Source organism: Acinonyx jubatus, chromosome A2 (genome assembly GCF_027475565.1).
Source record: "Acinonyx jubatus isolate Ajub_Pintada_27869175 chromosome A2, VMU_Ajub_asm_v1.0, whole genome shotgun sequence".
Lineage (NCBI taxonomy): Eukaryota > Metazoa > Chordata > Mammalia > Carnivora > Felidae > Acinonyx > Acinonyx jubatus.
Window position 1 is genome coordinate 86,130,346 of NC_069383.1, and position 16,536 is coordinate 86,146,881.

The following is a 16,536-nucleotide window of genomic DNA, read 5'->3' on the forward strand; positions in this document are numbered from 1 at the left end:
TTAAATGATTTTCACAGGGATCAAATAAACAGAGGTCAAGCTAGGATTGGATCAAATAGTTTAGGAATCTATAGGTTGGACAAGGTGATCTGGGCCTTCTCTAGCATGAATTTGTCCCAGAATACTTCTTAAGATTTGGTATAAGAGTCCTGGTAAGCCTAACCTTCAAATCCCACTATGAGATGTTTTAATGTAGGAAAAGAAAGACTATGTAGGATACTGAGTACTGCGTCAGGGTGGGGGTGGTGGGGGGCGAAGGGGAGCAAACAAAAAAAACCTTTAAAGTCCTTGAAAGAATATGTGTCAACTCTTAGGGGCAGGCCCAGCTTTAGACCGTAAGTAGGCAAAGTTCCTTCTCCCATGTCTAGAAATTTCAGAGCCTCCTTTTCATTGCATAAGTACTTCCTGTTCTCAGGCTTCCCCTGGCCCTGGGCGGAACTCCACTTCAGTCTTCCTCCCCTTGGGCAGCATCCCTTACTCAATTTCTTTCCTTCCTGTAAAAGCAAAGGTTCTTATATTCATTATAGGGTTGGAAGAATATTTACCAAGCCAATTTTTCTACCTTACATTGGAAGAGGAAGTTAAAAATAAAATCTTTGCCAAACTCAATATCACAAGATTTTCCCCTATATTTTCTTCTGGATCTTTGAGAGTTTTAGCTCGTCTACTTGTGTTTTTTGTCTGTTTCAAGTTTTTGTGTGTGGTGTGAAGGGTTGATATTCTTTTGGAGAGGAGGGGCATATGGATATCCAGTTGTTCCAGCACCATTTGTTAGGAAAAGTATCTTTGCCATTGAATTATCATGGCATCTTTCTCAAAAATTAAATCAGTCTATTTCTATGTTCTCTCTTTTGTCCCATTGATTTATGTCTATTCTTACACCAATACAACATTGTATTAATTATCATAGCTCTGTAGTAAGTCTTAAAAGGAGGTAGAATATGTCCTCAAACTTAGTTCTTTTTTCAAAAATGTTTTAACTATACTATGTACTTTTGTTCCCATATATAAATTTTTTTAATGTTTATTTTAATTTTGAGAGAAAGAGAGAGAGGCAGAGTGTGAGTGGGGGAGGGGCAGAGAGAGAGGGAGACACTGAATTAAAAGCAGGCTCCAGGCTCTGAGCTGCAGCACAGAGCCCCATACAGGGCTTGAACTCACGAGCTGTGAGATTGTGACCTGAGCCAAAGTCGGATGTTTAACTGACTGAGCCACCCTGGCATCCCTCCCATATATATTTTAGAAGCGACTTGTCAATTTCTATTTTTTTAAAAAGCCTACTGCAATTTTGACTGAGCAGTGAATCAATACATTAGTGTGGGGGTGATATGCCATCTTAATGTTGAGTCTTATTGTTCCTCAAACATTCTCCCCACTTATTTAGATCTTCAGTTTCTTCAGCAATGTCTTATGGCTTTCAGAAGATAGGTCTTGTATATGTTTTGTTAAATGTATCCCTAAGTATTTCACATTTTGTATGCTATTGTATTATTTTTAAATTTCAATTTCCAAATGCCACTGTTAGTCCTTAGAAATACAACTGGTTTTGTCATTGACCTTGTGCCTTATAACCTTGTGAAACATTTTTATTAATTCAGTAGCTTTGCATAATATACCTTGGAACTTTCTACTGACATGATTGTGCTTTCTGCAAATAAACACAATTTTACTTCTTCATTTCCAACGTAGATTCCTTTTATTTCTTTGTATTGCCTTATTCCACAATGTAGGATCTCCACTACAATGCAGAACAAAAATAGTGAGAGTGAACATTCTCTCTTTGTTCCACATCTTAACAGGGAAAGCATTCAGTCTTTTATAGTTAAGTATGGTATCAAGTGTAAGTTTTCATAGCTGCCTGTGAGGTGGAGGAAGTTTCCTCCTACTCCAAGTTCATGGAGAGTTTTTAACAGGAATGGGTAATGAATTTGGCTAATTTTTGTTAATGCATTGAGATGATCATATTTTTCAATAAATTATGCTGGAACAACTGGACATCCTTATGTAAAAGAATGCACACACCTCAAACCATACCCTGCATCATTTACAAAAAGTAAACTGAAATGAGGTACATACCTAAATGTAAAATCTACAGTAAAAAATGTTCAGAAGAAAACATAAGAGAAAATATTCACAACCTTGGTTTGGAGAAAGTTTTTTTTCCCCAAGATTTTTATAAATCACAAAGGTAAAAATAGATATTTTGGAATTTTTCACAATCTAGGAGATCTGCTCTTCAGAAGACAGTATTGGGAAACTGAAAACAAGTCACAGATAGGAAGAAAATATATGCAAACAATGTATCTGATAAAAGACTGGTATTGAGAAATACAAAGAAATCTCATCACTCAATAACAGGAAATCAAACAGACCAATTTTAAAAATGGGCAAAAGATTCGAACACATACTTAACCTAAGAAGATATACAAATGGCAAATAAGAATGTGAAAATATGCTCACTTCATTAGTAATTGGGGAAATGCAAATAAAAATCACAATGGGATATAATTACACACTTATTAGACTGTTTTAAAAAAAGTGACAATACCAAATGTTGGTGAGGACGTGGAGCAACTGGAACTCTCACGTACTGCTAATATACAAAACTGTATAGCTTCTTTGGAAAAGTTTACTTATTTCTTATAAAGCTAAACATACATTTATCAAATGACCCAGCCATTCATTCATATGCACTTATTCAAAGGAAATGAGGATATACATCTATTCAAAAGCTGTACACAAATGTTTATATTGGCTTTATTAATATTCACCCCAAATGGGAAATTCCCCAAACTGGAAACAGATTGTTTTCATACTGTTCATACAATGGAATTCAACTCAGAAATAAAAAAGAATAAACTACTGCTACATTCAACAACATGGGTGAATCTCAAATACATTATATTAAGTCAAAAGGCTATGTATTATATGATTCCATTTATATGAGTTTCTGGCAAAGGCAAAAGTATAAGGATAGATCAGTGTTTGCCACAGACTGGGTGTTGGGGGAGAAAGAGTGACTATAAAGTGGCATGAGGGAGCTTTTGGCAATGATGGAAAAGTTCTACATCTTGATTGTCATGGTGGTTATGTCACAGTATACATTTGCCAGAATTAATAGAGCTGTCCACCTAAAAAATGAATTTTACTGTTTTTCTTTAAAACCAAGAAAAGCAGGGGCGCCTGGGTGGCTCAGTCGGTTAAGCATCCGACTTCGGCTCAGGTCATGATCTCGCGGTTCGTGAGTTCAAGCCCCGCGTTGGGCTCTGTGCTGACAGCTCAGAACCTGGAGCCTGTTTCAGATTCTCCTCCCTCTCTCTCTCTCTCTCTCTGACCCTTCCCCATTCATGCTCTGTCTCTTTCTGTCTCAAAAATAAATAAACATTTAAAAAAAATTAAAAAAAATAAAACCAAGAAAAGCAAACAAAAGAAATGAACTTACACAAAGTGCTAAAACTGTAGACCATCTAAACAAAGAAAAAAAATTCTAAAAGCAACCAAGTTCTTTTGTCTTTACAAAAGAACTAAGTTAGACAGATAGAAGACTTGTCATTAGCAAAAACTGTACTTCTTCAAAGTACTGAGAAACGGTAACTGTCAACTAACCTATTATTTAAAAGGGCAAAATAAAGACATTTTCAGACAAAGTCTGAAGAAATTACTCAGAGATCCATTGAATAAATATAAAAATATACTTCAGTAAAAACAAAACTAAATCTAGAAGGAAAGAGGTGAGCAAATAAATTGGTAAATGTTGCTAAAGTCAAACGAGCAGAAAATATAAAAAACAATAACAACTACTTGTGTGGCCTCAAAAAACAAAGTGAAACTAAAATATACAAGGCAATATGACATGAAAGATGGAAAGGAAAAAACTGATGTTAAAGAATTCCATTGTTCAAAAGGAGGATGAAGGTATTGATTGATTAGAGGAAACAGGTGAATAAAGAAAAATATATAGACTAAATGAATGGAGAAAAAAGAGGACCCCACCCTGAAAAAAGCAAAAAAGAAAGATTAATAGAAAACACAAAATAACATGGTAAGAATAAATACAAATGAAAGAGTAATTACAAAAAATGTAAGTGGATTAATTTACCTATTGAGACAGATTCTCAAATTGGTTTTAAAATATCCTGCTGTATTCTGTTTATAAGACACAAGCCCCAATTATAAGGTCACAGGTTTGAAGTAAAAGAATGAAAATATTTTAGGTAAAAATATGTATCAAGACAGAAAGTGGGGCGCCTGAGTGGCTCAGTCAGTTGAGCATCTGACCCTTGACTTTGGCTCAGGTCATGATGTCATGGTTTGTGAGTTTAAGCCCCTCATGGGGCTCTGTGCTGAGGGTGCAGAGCCTGCTTGGGATTCTGTCTCCCTCTCTCTGCCTCTCCCCTGCTTGCTCTCTACCTTTCTCTCAAAATAAATAAAAATAAACTTTAAAAAGACAGAAAGCAATACTAGAGATAAAGAGGGTCATTACTTAATGACAAAAAAGAAAATTTATCAGGAAGCAATATGAATCTTGAACCCATACATAACTAACAGCATTGTCTCAAAATATATAAAATGTAAGTGATATTTCTACTCAGTGCTACCACTGTGTGAATGGTTGAAACACTATTGCTATCTTGTAGAAATGGCGTTAAGTGTTAGCACATACAAGAACTCTTGCCTAAGTTAGCTTTAAAAATTTTTCTATTATGAGTAAACTTTGGTTGCAATAAAATATTATCTTAGACACACAAACATATATACACACAAATACATATTGTTTTAGCATACAAAGTACTCGAGAATATTTGTAACATAGGCAAATTCTCAAGGTGTTTAAAGTGGGGGAATTTGACTGCATGAAATAACAAACTTTTTCCGGTACATCATCTGCATGGAAATAACATGTAGATTTCAAATGAGGCTACCTATGTGTTCATTAAATACTTCTTAGTACTGTCAGTTATTAGTTTATATTATTGATTTATTAAGATTTCATAAGAAGAATAAAAGCCATAAGATATATTTATTTTAAAAGTTATAATGGAGAAAGTTAGCAAATTCCTAGGGCTTCCCTCACTGAAGAATTCCAGAATTCTTTAAGTTACATTTTTCTGAAAACTCTCTCATGCCCTCTGCTGTCCATCTATTAACAATTATTAAATAAAATCTTAATGGGCACTTAAATTTAGATAGTAAGAAATTCTCCACCTATTTCATTATTTGAGTTAGTCTTAGGAAACAATGTATTTTAAGAAAAGCTTTTAATATTTTAAAATTATAGATGTAATATATGTTTATACACAAAAAATGAAAAATTAAAGATCTCACTACTTAGAGATAACCATTGTTATCAAGTTGGAATTGTTTCAATGGAATATATTTTAAATACAATTTTATTTTAAAATTACTACTATTATTATTATAGAATTGAGATCATACTAAACATACAATTTGGCATTCTACTCTTTTCACTTAATATTACTGTGAGATAATAGAAAAAATATATATTGATCTCTCCTTGGTTCCTGGCACAGGGCTCCTGAAACCCTTGTAATTTCTGGGTGTGGTAGGATTACCTTTCATTCTAATGAGGTGACTTTGGGTGGGCTCCTGGATGGCTCCTGGATGAGGGTTTGGAGAGCACAAACCATGATTAGAAGTTTGGAATTTTCAGCCCTGCCTCCATTCTCCTAAGAAGAAAGAAGGGCTGAAAATGGGATTAATGATTGATCATGCCTACTTGATGAAGCCTCCATAAAAATCCCAATAGTATGGGGTATGTAGATCTTCCTTGTAGGCAGACAAATCCACACAAGGAAGGAGACACACCCCAACCCCAGGGAGACAGAAACTCCTGTTCTAGGGACCCTCCCAGACCTCACCCTATGTATCTCTTCATCAGGCTGTTCATCTGTATCCTTCATTATATCTTTTAATAAACTGGGAAACATGTTTTCCTGAGTTCTAAGAACCACTCTAGCAAGTTCATCAAAACTGAGAAGGGGGTTGGGGTGCCTGGGTGGCTCAGTCAGTTGAGCATCTGACTTTGGCTCAGGTCATGATCTCACAGTTTGTGAGTTTGAGCCCCACATTGGGCTTTGTTCTGACAGCGTGGAGCCTGCTTCAGATTCTCTGTCTCCCTCTCTCTCTGCCCCTCCCCTGCTTGCCCTCTCTCTCTCAATAATAAACATTAAAAAATAATAATAAAAACTGAGAAGGGGTTGTGGGAACCTCTGATTTGTAGCCAAATCAGACAGAAGTTGTGGGTAACCCAGGGACCACTACATGTAATTGGCATATCAAGTAGGTGAGAGCAGTCTTGTGGAACTGAGCCCTTAACCTGTGGGATTTGACACTATTTACAGGTAGATAGTGTTAGAATTGAGTTAAACTTTAGAACACCCAGAGTATCAGCAGAAGTGTTGTGAGTGTGGTAGTAGTGTGAGAGTAATGGAGAAACACACAGAAAGAGAACTGGAGGTTTTTCCTTTCCAATTATATTATGGAAGTTTTCCCATATCATTGAATATTCTTCAGAATATAATTTTAAATTGTTGCAGAATATTCCAGATATATACTGATTTATGTAACTACGACTATTTCTGGACATTTAAATTGCTTCACTTCTTCATTATCATAAGTAACTCTATAAAACAAAATTCTTTGAACGTAAGTTTTTTGAACATCCGTAGTTTTATGCTTACATTAAATCCCCAGAAGTATAATTTCCAGGTCATGTATACACATTAAAAAAAATTTTTTTAATGTTTATTTTTGAGAGAGAGACAGAACGTGAGTGGGAGAGGGGAAGAGAGAGAGGGAGACACAGAATCTGAAGCAGGTACCCAGCTCTCAGGTGTCAGCACAGAGCCCACTGTAGGCCTCAAAGTCACAAACTGTGAGATCACATGAGATCACTCCTATAATCAGAAAAGCAGTTTTTCAGTCACTTTTCTTCAGCTTTATTTGAAAATAATCAAACAATGATTTTGCCACATAGACAACTATGGTTCATTTGCCAATTCCATTAACTTGGCTGTTCTCACAAGGAAATATTACCATAGAAACAAAATAATCTGGAAGGTATTCCTAGTTAATCTAAAAATATTTGGCATGTGCACAACAGATGTGAGTGCATTCTTAACTTGCTTAAACCAATGCCTTTTTCAAATTGATTTTCAAAGTTATCCCTGTGGGTTTTCATTAAAAAGACAGGTTGAAGAGCAGTTTGAATAATTATGACCAAATGAAACACAAAGCCAAGGACAGAACTAGTATACAGCAGGAACTTGGTGAACCTAAAAGCTAAGCATCTATCATAAGTCTTCAGTAGGAGGGAGAATAAGGAGGGAGAAAGAACTAGGAGGACAGAAAAGAGCAAATGATAACCTAAGAAAACACTGAATTTTTAAAAAGGTAATGGCTGGCAGAGAACCCTGTGACCTGGGACCATGAGGACTTTAGCCAAGTTCATTAGGACTTAGGTAGTCTATCACTATACCTCCCAGTAATTTGCACTTGGCCAAGGGCTTCAGTTTTCTAAGACATTTGGTTTCAGCCCTTGCATTTTATTAAACATCATTGCTTGCAGTTTGTCTTTACTAAAGAACTTAGAGAATAACTGGTAGGAGGAGGAAGGGGCACAGAAAGGGAGAGATATGTTGGCAAGCAGGAAATAAATCTCGTGGGTTTTTTTTTTCATTTTTAAAATTGCCCACAGAATTATAGAAGATAAAAATGCCTTACAGAGTCATTTAGTACAATCCTTCTTCATCTTAAAGCTGAAGAAAGAGATCCAGGAGACGCAGATAAAGAGCCAGGTGACAGAGCCAGGAAATAGTCCCATGCTCTTCTCATTGCACTATGCTGACTGATTTTTCTTTGTAGGAGCATTTGTAGTCAAAGAGATCAATGCTGCTGTCAATACAAGTCCCGATCTCTCAGATATTTCTTTGTTACTAAGAATCAGTGCTATCCCTAAAATAAAAATACAGTAATTTACACGGCAATTTTGTAGCCTGTGCCTCATGTTCACATCCATTTATATCATTTGATCCTTACAAAAACTCTGAGGAAAGACAAGGAAAGTATTATTGACCTCGTTTTAAGGACAAGCAATTAAAACCCAGAGACGTTCAATGACTGGCTTAAGATCACTTAGGCTCAGGAAGAAGGCAGGGCTCTAATGCTATTCCTAAATTTGTTATCAAAAGAGGGAGTTCATCAAAAAACACCAATCTGGCTCTTTACCCTCTTGCCCAGGGATTCTCCATCTCAGGGTAACCCCCACTAGTTTAGTGAAGTTTGGATCTAACCACCCACCGAGGGTACTTTAGTTTGCATCTAGTTCTCACTTTTTAAAAGCGCAGTTTCTTACCCCTTAACTTGGTCCTGATCCTTATTTAGTTCCTATATTTCTCCGTGGATTAGGGCCTCCAGGGTCTCACTCCAGAGCTCCACCCTCTATCAAAGTAGTCGCGTCCCGGGTATCCAAGGAAACCACGCAGTCCTGCCCACCTTGTTTCTTCCGCGCTTTCCATTGGCCAGTTGGATTCCCAAGTAGATTTTTTTTTTTTTTTTCCTATTCCTCCAATGGCTAATGGGCTTCAGGCCAGCAGCTCACGCCTTCGGAGGCGGGTCTAACACGTGGTCTTACTACCCTTTCTACCCTGCGCATTGCCTCCTGGGATATGTAGTTTCTAAGCTGCTCAAAGCCCTTCGGACCTATCGTCCCCTTTGAAACTACCTATCCCATGCACCTTTGCGAAAGGGGAGGGCGCAGGCGAGGAGTCCAAGTCAGAGTAGATACTTAGAGCTTTGAAATTTCAACTTGCCGGTGAGGCGTGTGCGGTTGAGGTTTAAATTGCCAGAGAAAGTGGTCAGTCTTGCTGTTGCTTCAACAAATCCTCTCAAACGACCCCCCTTTGACTTGAGTAGGCGTAGTGGTCAAGTTGACTGGCTGGTGGCGAGACCGGCCTGTGGTTGAGGGGATTAGAGGGAGCACGAGAGGGGCGCGCCCATGTTCGCCCCCTGCTCGGGCTGGGGGTTCGGCCGCCTCCGGCTCAGCCAGCTCCGAGTTGGGGCCGGCAGAGCTGCGGGTAGCTGGGCGTGTTGGACTGGTTCGGCCCGAGAGTACGGCTCAGGTGGGGGCCAGCGCCAGCGCCAGCCTGGGTCCGAGCCCACAGTCTCTCGGCCGGGGCTTGCGCGCCAGGCTCTGAAGGAGTGGGTGCTGCTAGTGAGCCCGTTCGGTCGGCTGCGGGCGCGGCTTCCGTGCCATTTGGCCGTGAGGCCCCTGGACCCCCTCACCTACCCCGACGGTGACCGCGTGCTGGTCGCGGTGAGATCAGCGGAAGGCGGGGCGCGGGGCCTGGCCGGCTTGCAGGTGAAATACGACGAGGCGCTGAAGGAGGTAACCATCGTGTCTGACACCATCGACCCCCAGGCGTCCGTGGAGGTGAACGCGCCCCTGAAGTTTGGCAAGTGAAGTGAAGTGAAAACGGGTTTGGGTCCCAGGGCACAGCCGGCGACCTTCTGAAATTGGGCAGACGTGCACTTTTCATTGGTTCCTTTGACTTTCCAGCCTAATTTACTATTGTCCCCCCTCGGAACCTGCTCCCGCCTTTTCTGTTTGTTTTTTCTTGCTCTACTTTGGGTTTCCTGGTGAAAGTTAGACATCAGGTTCGCAGTTAAAGACATTGGAAACCTCATATGGAATAATCTAAGTCAAATATTATTTGTGGAACCCTTATATTCTCTTTTGGCACTTAGTTCCTAATTTTGCTGTCACTGCACTTTGTCAGTAGCAAAGTGGTTAATTTTTCAGGGTTGTAGTTTCTTGATAATCCATTCAGTGCTCACAGCCTGGGGTCTGTTCCAAAACAGCTCGGTCTATAGGGTGTTCCATATCTAACCTGGACCAAGTGTTCGCTTTCAAACAGGCACCCAGCCTTTTACTGATACGTCTCCATTGTAAATTTTCCATGAGTAGCAGTCTTTGAAAACACACACACACGCACGCACGCACGCACGCACGCACACACACACAGTAAAACTGCCTGGGAAACTTCAGTTGATAATGCCTGCAATGTTTCTAAGTATTTGGGCTCCATGATATTTCTCAAATGAAAGCCAGTGTGTACACATTGTTCTAGGGAAGTCTCCCCAGGCTCTCCTTCCTGACTGAAGGATGATACTAATGATGATCATAACAGCAGCTAACACTTCTAAGATAGTCTTTTCTAACCCTTACAATTGCGCTATAGAGTAGATACTGTTATTGGCACTGTTTCACCTAAGGAAGTGGGAGAGATAGCAAGTTTCATCAAGTGTTTATAGTGGGTGACAAAATAGAAAAAATCCATGCCTTCATGAAACTTCTGTTCTCATGGGGATAGATCAGCTATCTCTCAGATATAAAGTGGTGGAGCTGGAATGGGAATTGACTGCAGTCTGCTCAACCACTATGCTTTACTGCTTCTCAACTTCTTTAAACTAGTCTAGATGAATAAGAGACCCTAACCTCAAAATAGAACCCTCTGGGTTGGGGAGAAAGATTTCCCGTTATATTATCATAATAAAAAATGGACTAAGTATCAAAATACAGTTAAGCAAAATTTTTATGGTAGCGCAGATAAAAGTGAAACCATCCATATTGATGATCCTTAACCTCATTTTTTTTTATTCCTCTTTTTAGAGCCAGAATCCCATTTCCAATTTACCATTTTCTACATGTCTATACACGAGCTCCTTAAATCAACATAATTCAGTTTTCTTCATACTTACTTGTTCCTCCAGTTTGTTTATACCTGTTTCTGTGAGTAGATAAGAGTAGCATTATTACCACTCAGTGTCTGGCCTTAACTTCTCTACCTACCTAGTGGGGGGCGGGGTGGGTAGAGCGTATTTAGAGTATGTTTCTTTCTCTCCATGTCTATCAACACTGCCTTGGATGAAGGCTATGTTGCAACACTACTTAACTGGGTAAACGTTTCTTGGTTACATTTGTTTCCATGTAAAGATGGGATAAAACTGTTGGTTTGTATAATTTAGATTATTCTAGTATTGCTGTTTATTAAACCTTTATAGAGACTGCTATATACAAAACTGTAGAAAATTTTTTATGCCATAACTATTAAAATTGTGATATTAAGCCCCAGTAGTTTGTGTGTGGGGCAACAAACACAGATACATACTATTCCTGTACATGCTTTTAATTTATAGGAGATTTCAGAACAAATCTTTAAATCTTCATGAATATGAGAAGAGGCTAACTGGCATATTCAGTTTACCATAATGACTTAAAAAATTTTTTTTCTTTAACATTTATTTATTTTCTGAGAGACAGAGACAGAGCGTGAGCAGGGGAGGGACGGAGAGAGGGAGTCACAGAAGCCGAAACAAGCTCCAGGCTCTGAGCTGTCAGCACAGAGCCCGATGTGGGGCTCAAACCCACCCACAAACTATGAGATCATGACCTGAGCCAAAGTCAGATGCTTAACCAACTAAGCCACCCAGGCGCCCCTCATAATGACTTTTTAACTTGCTATATTTTTATTCGAACCTGTGTGTGTGTGTCTGTGTATATGTGTTGTCTCAGTGGGGAAGAGGCTTCTATGATCTTTCCCAGGAATGTCTATAATAACTAGAGTCTCTGATGACCTCCCTGACTTGTCTCCTATATTACTTACTTTCTCTTTAGGTGATACAGGTCAACAGAAATCACTGCTTTATTTCTTAAAACAAGCAGAAAAGGGCACTACATCTGGTCCTGTTGCTGTGGTGGGACCCCTTAGGTGCTGACAACTGTGCTCTCTCCAGAGTTCAGTAATATTATGAACATAACTCAGGAGCTGGATTTCTAGGGGTTACTAAAATGCTTTGGAGCTCATTAGCCATAGTACTAATTTGCTTTTTCTTTTTTTTTTTTTTTTTTTAATTTCTAGATTTGAATATCAAGTCATCAGGGTCTGGCTGTGTAAAAGTCCAAAATATTGAGTGTGATAATTGCAAAATTGAAACTGAGCAGGGGACTGGCATCTTACAGTCTGTTAAGGTATGAAAATTTTTCTAATTGTGTTTCAATATTACTGTTTTAAAAAACCTTAAACTTTGAGCTGCAGTATCAAAATAAAGCTATTATTCTGAGTATCATGTTGAGAATGTTAAGTATTATTTATTCATCTTTCAGACATTTCTGGCAGAAATTTTACCTTGAAATCAGTTCTGTTCTGAAAGTCCAGAGGTTGTAGCAACTCTGAAGGTTTTCCTCATTTTTCTTTATTTTTTTAATTAAAAAAATTTTTTTAATGTTTATTTACTTTTGAGAGCATGAGTGTGCATACGAGAGCAGTGGAGAGGCAGAGAGAGAGAGAGGGAGACAGAGGATCCAAAGCGGGCTCTGGGCTCACAGCAGAGAGCCTGTTGCAGGGCTTGAACTCAGGGACTGTGGGATTGTGACCTAAGGCTGAAGTCAGATGCTTAACAGACTGAGCCACCCATGTGGCCCATCCTCATTTTTCTTTTAAATTTCATTTTAAAGTGTACAGAGAAACTAATAATACATTCTTAGTATTCTGAGATCTTATTAAGTTAAAGAAATTTTCGTTTCAACAAACGGTTTTATTCTGTTTATTAAAGAGTAAGGAAAGGGCCTTAAGCACTAAAAATATGCTTAATGAAATAAGTTAGAGAAAGATAAATATATGATTTCGCTCATATGTGGAATTTAAGAAACAGAACAGATGAACATAGGGGAAGGGAAGGAAAAAATAAGACAAAAACAGAGAGGGAGACAAACTATAAGAGACTCTTAAATACAGAGAACAAACTGAGGTTGCTGGAAGCGTGTTGGGTGGGAAGATTGGCTAAATGGGCAATGGGCATTAAGGAGGACACTGGTTGGGATGAACACTGGATGTTATATGTAAGTGATGAATCAATAAATTCTATTCCTGAAATCATTATAACACTTTATGTTAGCTAAGTTGGATTTAAATTTAAAAAAAGAAAAATAAATTAAAAATAAAAATAAATTAAAAAAATAAAAATATGCCTAAAATAGTAGTCACATTTTTAATGTATCAAGTAGCTCATTATTTAAGGATTAAGTAGGTATTTGTGCTAAACAACAAAGGATTCATCTTGTTTTGTAATAACACTTTAAAAAAAATTTTTTAATGTTTATTTTTAAGAGAGAGAGAGAGAGAGGGAGAAAGAGTGAGGGGCGGGAGGGGCAGAGAGAGAGGGAGACATAGAATCTGAAGCAGACTCCAGGCTCTGAGCTGTCAGCACAGAGCCTGACGTGAGACTCGAACTCACGAACCGTGAGATCATGACCTGAGCTGAAGTCAGACACTTAACCGACTGAGCCATCCATCTTCCTGTAATAACACTTTTTTATTTAATTTTCTTAAAATTAGATTGGTCTCAGCTCTAAAGGATTTCAACTACATCTCTGATAGGCGCTAGCTTTTCATTTCTACTGCTACTTCTTACACTTGCATTGTCAAGTACTTTTGTGAACTTTGACGGCATATAACTTTGTTGAAGAGAAGTCAGTCACCTTTGCTTCATAATTGCAAAACATTTTCATTTTTAGATTCATAAACACTAACTAGAATGTTTAATTTGATGCATTTAAAAATTTTTACATCATTTGTTTTTTGCAGCCACTTTTATTTGCATACCTTCTGTTGCAGGAAGTATGGCCGGATCGCCAAAGATGAGTCTGAAAACAAAAGTGCAGTTAAGTGAAGGTCCTCATACTCTAGTGGGAATGAGGCCCTGACTCCAGAATGAAGCTTCTTTTTATTAGGATAATTGCTAAAGGCTATGTGCATAAAGTCAGCCAAGCAAGTGTGTTAATCAATCTAATGGTTTAGCTTTTCAAGGTTGAATTTCGAGTTAACTGGTTTCTATATCACTAGGAAGGGTCAGGTGTGAAGGAGGATCCGGCCTTTGACAATGTTAATGGCTCTAGGCGTTCCTTATGAGCCTCAGCAGTGTTCAGCTGTGTAAACATGTCCTAAGGCCTTGCACCTTCTCCAGCCCTTCCCTTTTGAAGTCTTTTCCTTTGATGCTTCTCTCCTGCATCTCCCACATCTCCCCCTTTTCTTTCATTTGGCAAAGCTGGAAAGCAAAGACAGAGGCTCTTGCAAAGAGCCTATTCTCTGCTTCGTTGCTGTCCTCTTCTCCAGACTAGGTATGTGCAAAGTAATAAGACAAAGATTAATATAAAAATACCAATCGCAGAAAAGCTTAAGGGTTTTATTGTTATGCCCAGAATTCGTGATCCCCAAAGACCACTAGGGAGCCGAGTCCGATGCAAAAGCAAAGAGCCTTTATTCGAGCTAGCTCGAGCTCAATCCCCTACCTGCACCGATGCAGCGGTGAGATACCAGGGAAAGAGAGCGAGTTTCAAAAGGACAAAGGTTTTATTGGGGCCTGGGGGCAGTTGGTGAGGTAATGGCTATGGCCTCAGCCGATTGGCTGGGGAAGGGTCCTGGGGAAGGGTCGAGTCCTGTTAGGCAGGTTGGGGGGGGTGGGTTACTCAGGGGAGGAGGTGTGGTCAAGGTGAAGGACACAGAACAAGATGGAGTCGCTTGGCGTAGGCCCGCCCTTTCATTATATAAGTCATTGGATTCAATTCCGAGATTCTATTAGTTATCTCAGATAGAGAAGGAGCACCAGAAATCATCTCAAGTTTATTTTTGAATGTTTCATAAATGTCCTTTTGTAATTGAGCTATATCAGCAGAGGTATTGCCTTGATTAAGAAGGTGTCGACGCACCAGGTCCCATGATATCTTAGATTGATTATATACATGGGGGTGACACAAAAGGTGGTTATGTTCCAATCACACTGAAGCTTTATCTGTTGTTGTAAACTAATCAATCGATCTCCTAGAAAAAGAACAGCTTGTTGCAAGTCAGATAATTGGCTCTCTATTCGGCTATCGATCATCTGTTGGCTGTTCCACAGCCTTTCTGAATCTTGATGTCAGTTTTGTACAAAGTGGGTGGTTTGTACAGTCTGATGTAGCACAAAACCGGCTGTTGCTGCTGTTGCTGTAATAGCTATAATCCCAAGTACAGCAGTTACCAGTAAAGCTACAAACCGTAGGCTGTGGTGTAAGACATGTTTCAATATTTCATCCATGAGTAACATTTCAGGGGAGTGTTGCCAAAGCTGATCCATGATTACAGGCATCCAAACCCCATTATGTGCCTTAAGGTTATATAAGCTTTGTTTTTCCTGGTTAAGAGAAATAGTAGAATTAAGACAAGTATCAAAAGAACAATTATGGCAAGTAAGAAGATTGTTATCAGGGTCCCAATGAGGCATGCCTAATATAAACAGAGAAGGAAGTCTGACACATGCTTGGATTTTATGAGTCTCATTTAATCTAAAAGAGATGGAGAATTTATTTGAAATATTCATTAAGTGGCCTTTCCAAGTGGCCATGCCTAATAATCTAGTACTAATTTTCCAAAGTTCTGAATGAACTGGCCCATCAGGTAAACGTGGGCTGGGGGGAGCCATCCCTCCTTCATGCCATACAATGGGTTCAGATGTTACATCTGAAATGATGTCGTCTTGATATCGACGCCGTCGGAGCTCTCTTTTGAAGTATTTGGTCCGAACAGAGCCTACAGAGGCCCAATTCATGATGCTTCCTTTGGAAGTATTAAGAAGAACTCTATTAATCTCTCCTCTACAGAGCTCCCCATTAACCCATTCCTCAGGATTTATAATCTTTCTTAATTGACATCGAGGCAATTTAGGAGGGTGATCCTATGTAATGCTTTGACTTCTCATGGAGACTCCCTGTAATAAGCACAATATAGAGACATTAGTCCCATTGGGTATTTTTGTTATCCATGCCTGTGAATGAACTGTAACACAGTGTTCACCTGTTCCAAAGCATATAGGTGGCCCATCTGCACCTACAGAATATTCAGGGATTATTTTCCTTTTTCTTCTGGTTTAAATGGGCCTCTATTATCATAAGGTCCAGGCAACCAGACTGAATGATTTACGTAAACTGGGAAAGAGGGATCATCCCATGTAATTAATCTATTAAGAGGTGGATTTAGAATATAAGCCCAATATGTGTGATTCTCTTTAGTGCGCACGATTAGGGTAAGAACCGACATCACGGCAATGAACAGAGTAGTAGAGGCTTAGGTGTTCCTGTTTTTTGGAGGATCTGTTCTGCTTCTAGAGTCATCTTCTTCATCTGACCCCATGTCGGAGGTTTGGCTTCGTTTTGTTTTGTTTTGTTTTGTTTTGTAATCTCTTGCTCCAGGTCCAGTGGTCGAAAATTGTCAACTCTTTTTCTGTTCGCCCATCTGTTCATATCGTGGTTTTAATTTCCAGGCTGGGAGCCAGATAGCCCCGTCATCTGTGGATATAAGAGCAAATCCTCGACCTCACAATTTAACATACCCAGGGCACCATTGGTTATTATCATTTTTCCAAAATATTGGTTGTAAAAAGGGTCTGGTATTAGAGACTGTGTGATGTTTTTCAGCTGCAGTG

General features: G+C 39.0%; 2 protein-coding genes across 8 annotated transcripts in view; one reads left to right on the forward strand and one right to left on the reverse strand.

Annotated features, from left to right (window-relative positions):
* CCDC146 (coiled-coil domain containing 146) overlaps positions 1 to 8,780 on the reverse strand; it is a 118,255-nt gene extending 109,475 nt beyond the window's left edge. For 2 of the 3 annotated variants that reach the window (XM_053218577.1, XM_053218576.1), the window contains exon 1: positions 8,375 to 8,780. The gene's annotated coding sequence lies outside the window, so the exon portion shown is untranslated. The remainder of the gene's footprint in view (positions 1 to 8,374) is intronic. The other variant, XM_015069726.3, reaches the window with a different exon arrangement.
* An 8-nt stretch (positions 8,781 to 8,788) lies between these two features.
* The window catches only part of FAM185A (family with sequence similarity 185 member A), a 149,748-nt gene continuing 142,000 nt past the window's right edge, over positions 8,789 to 16,536 (forward strand). For 2 of the 5 annotated variants that reach the window (XR_008296894.1, XM_053218589.1), the window contains exons 1-2: positions 8,789 to 9,473; positions 11,940 to 12,049. Coding sequence is in view for 2 of the 5 variants with exons in the window: in XM_053218589.1 (XP_053074564.1) it covers positions 9,017 to 9,473; positions 11,940 to 12,049 (567 nt within the window). In the remaining 3 variants the exon portion in view is untranslated. The remainder of the gene's footprint in view (positions 9,474 to 11,939; positions 12,050 to 16,536) is intronic. The other 3 variants (XR_008296896.1, XR_008296895.1, XM_015069738.3) reach the window with 2 other exon arrangements.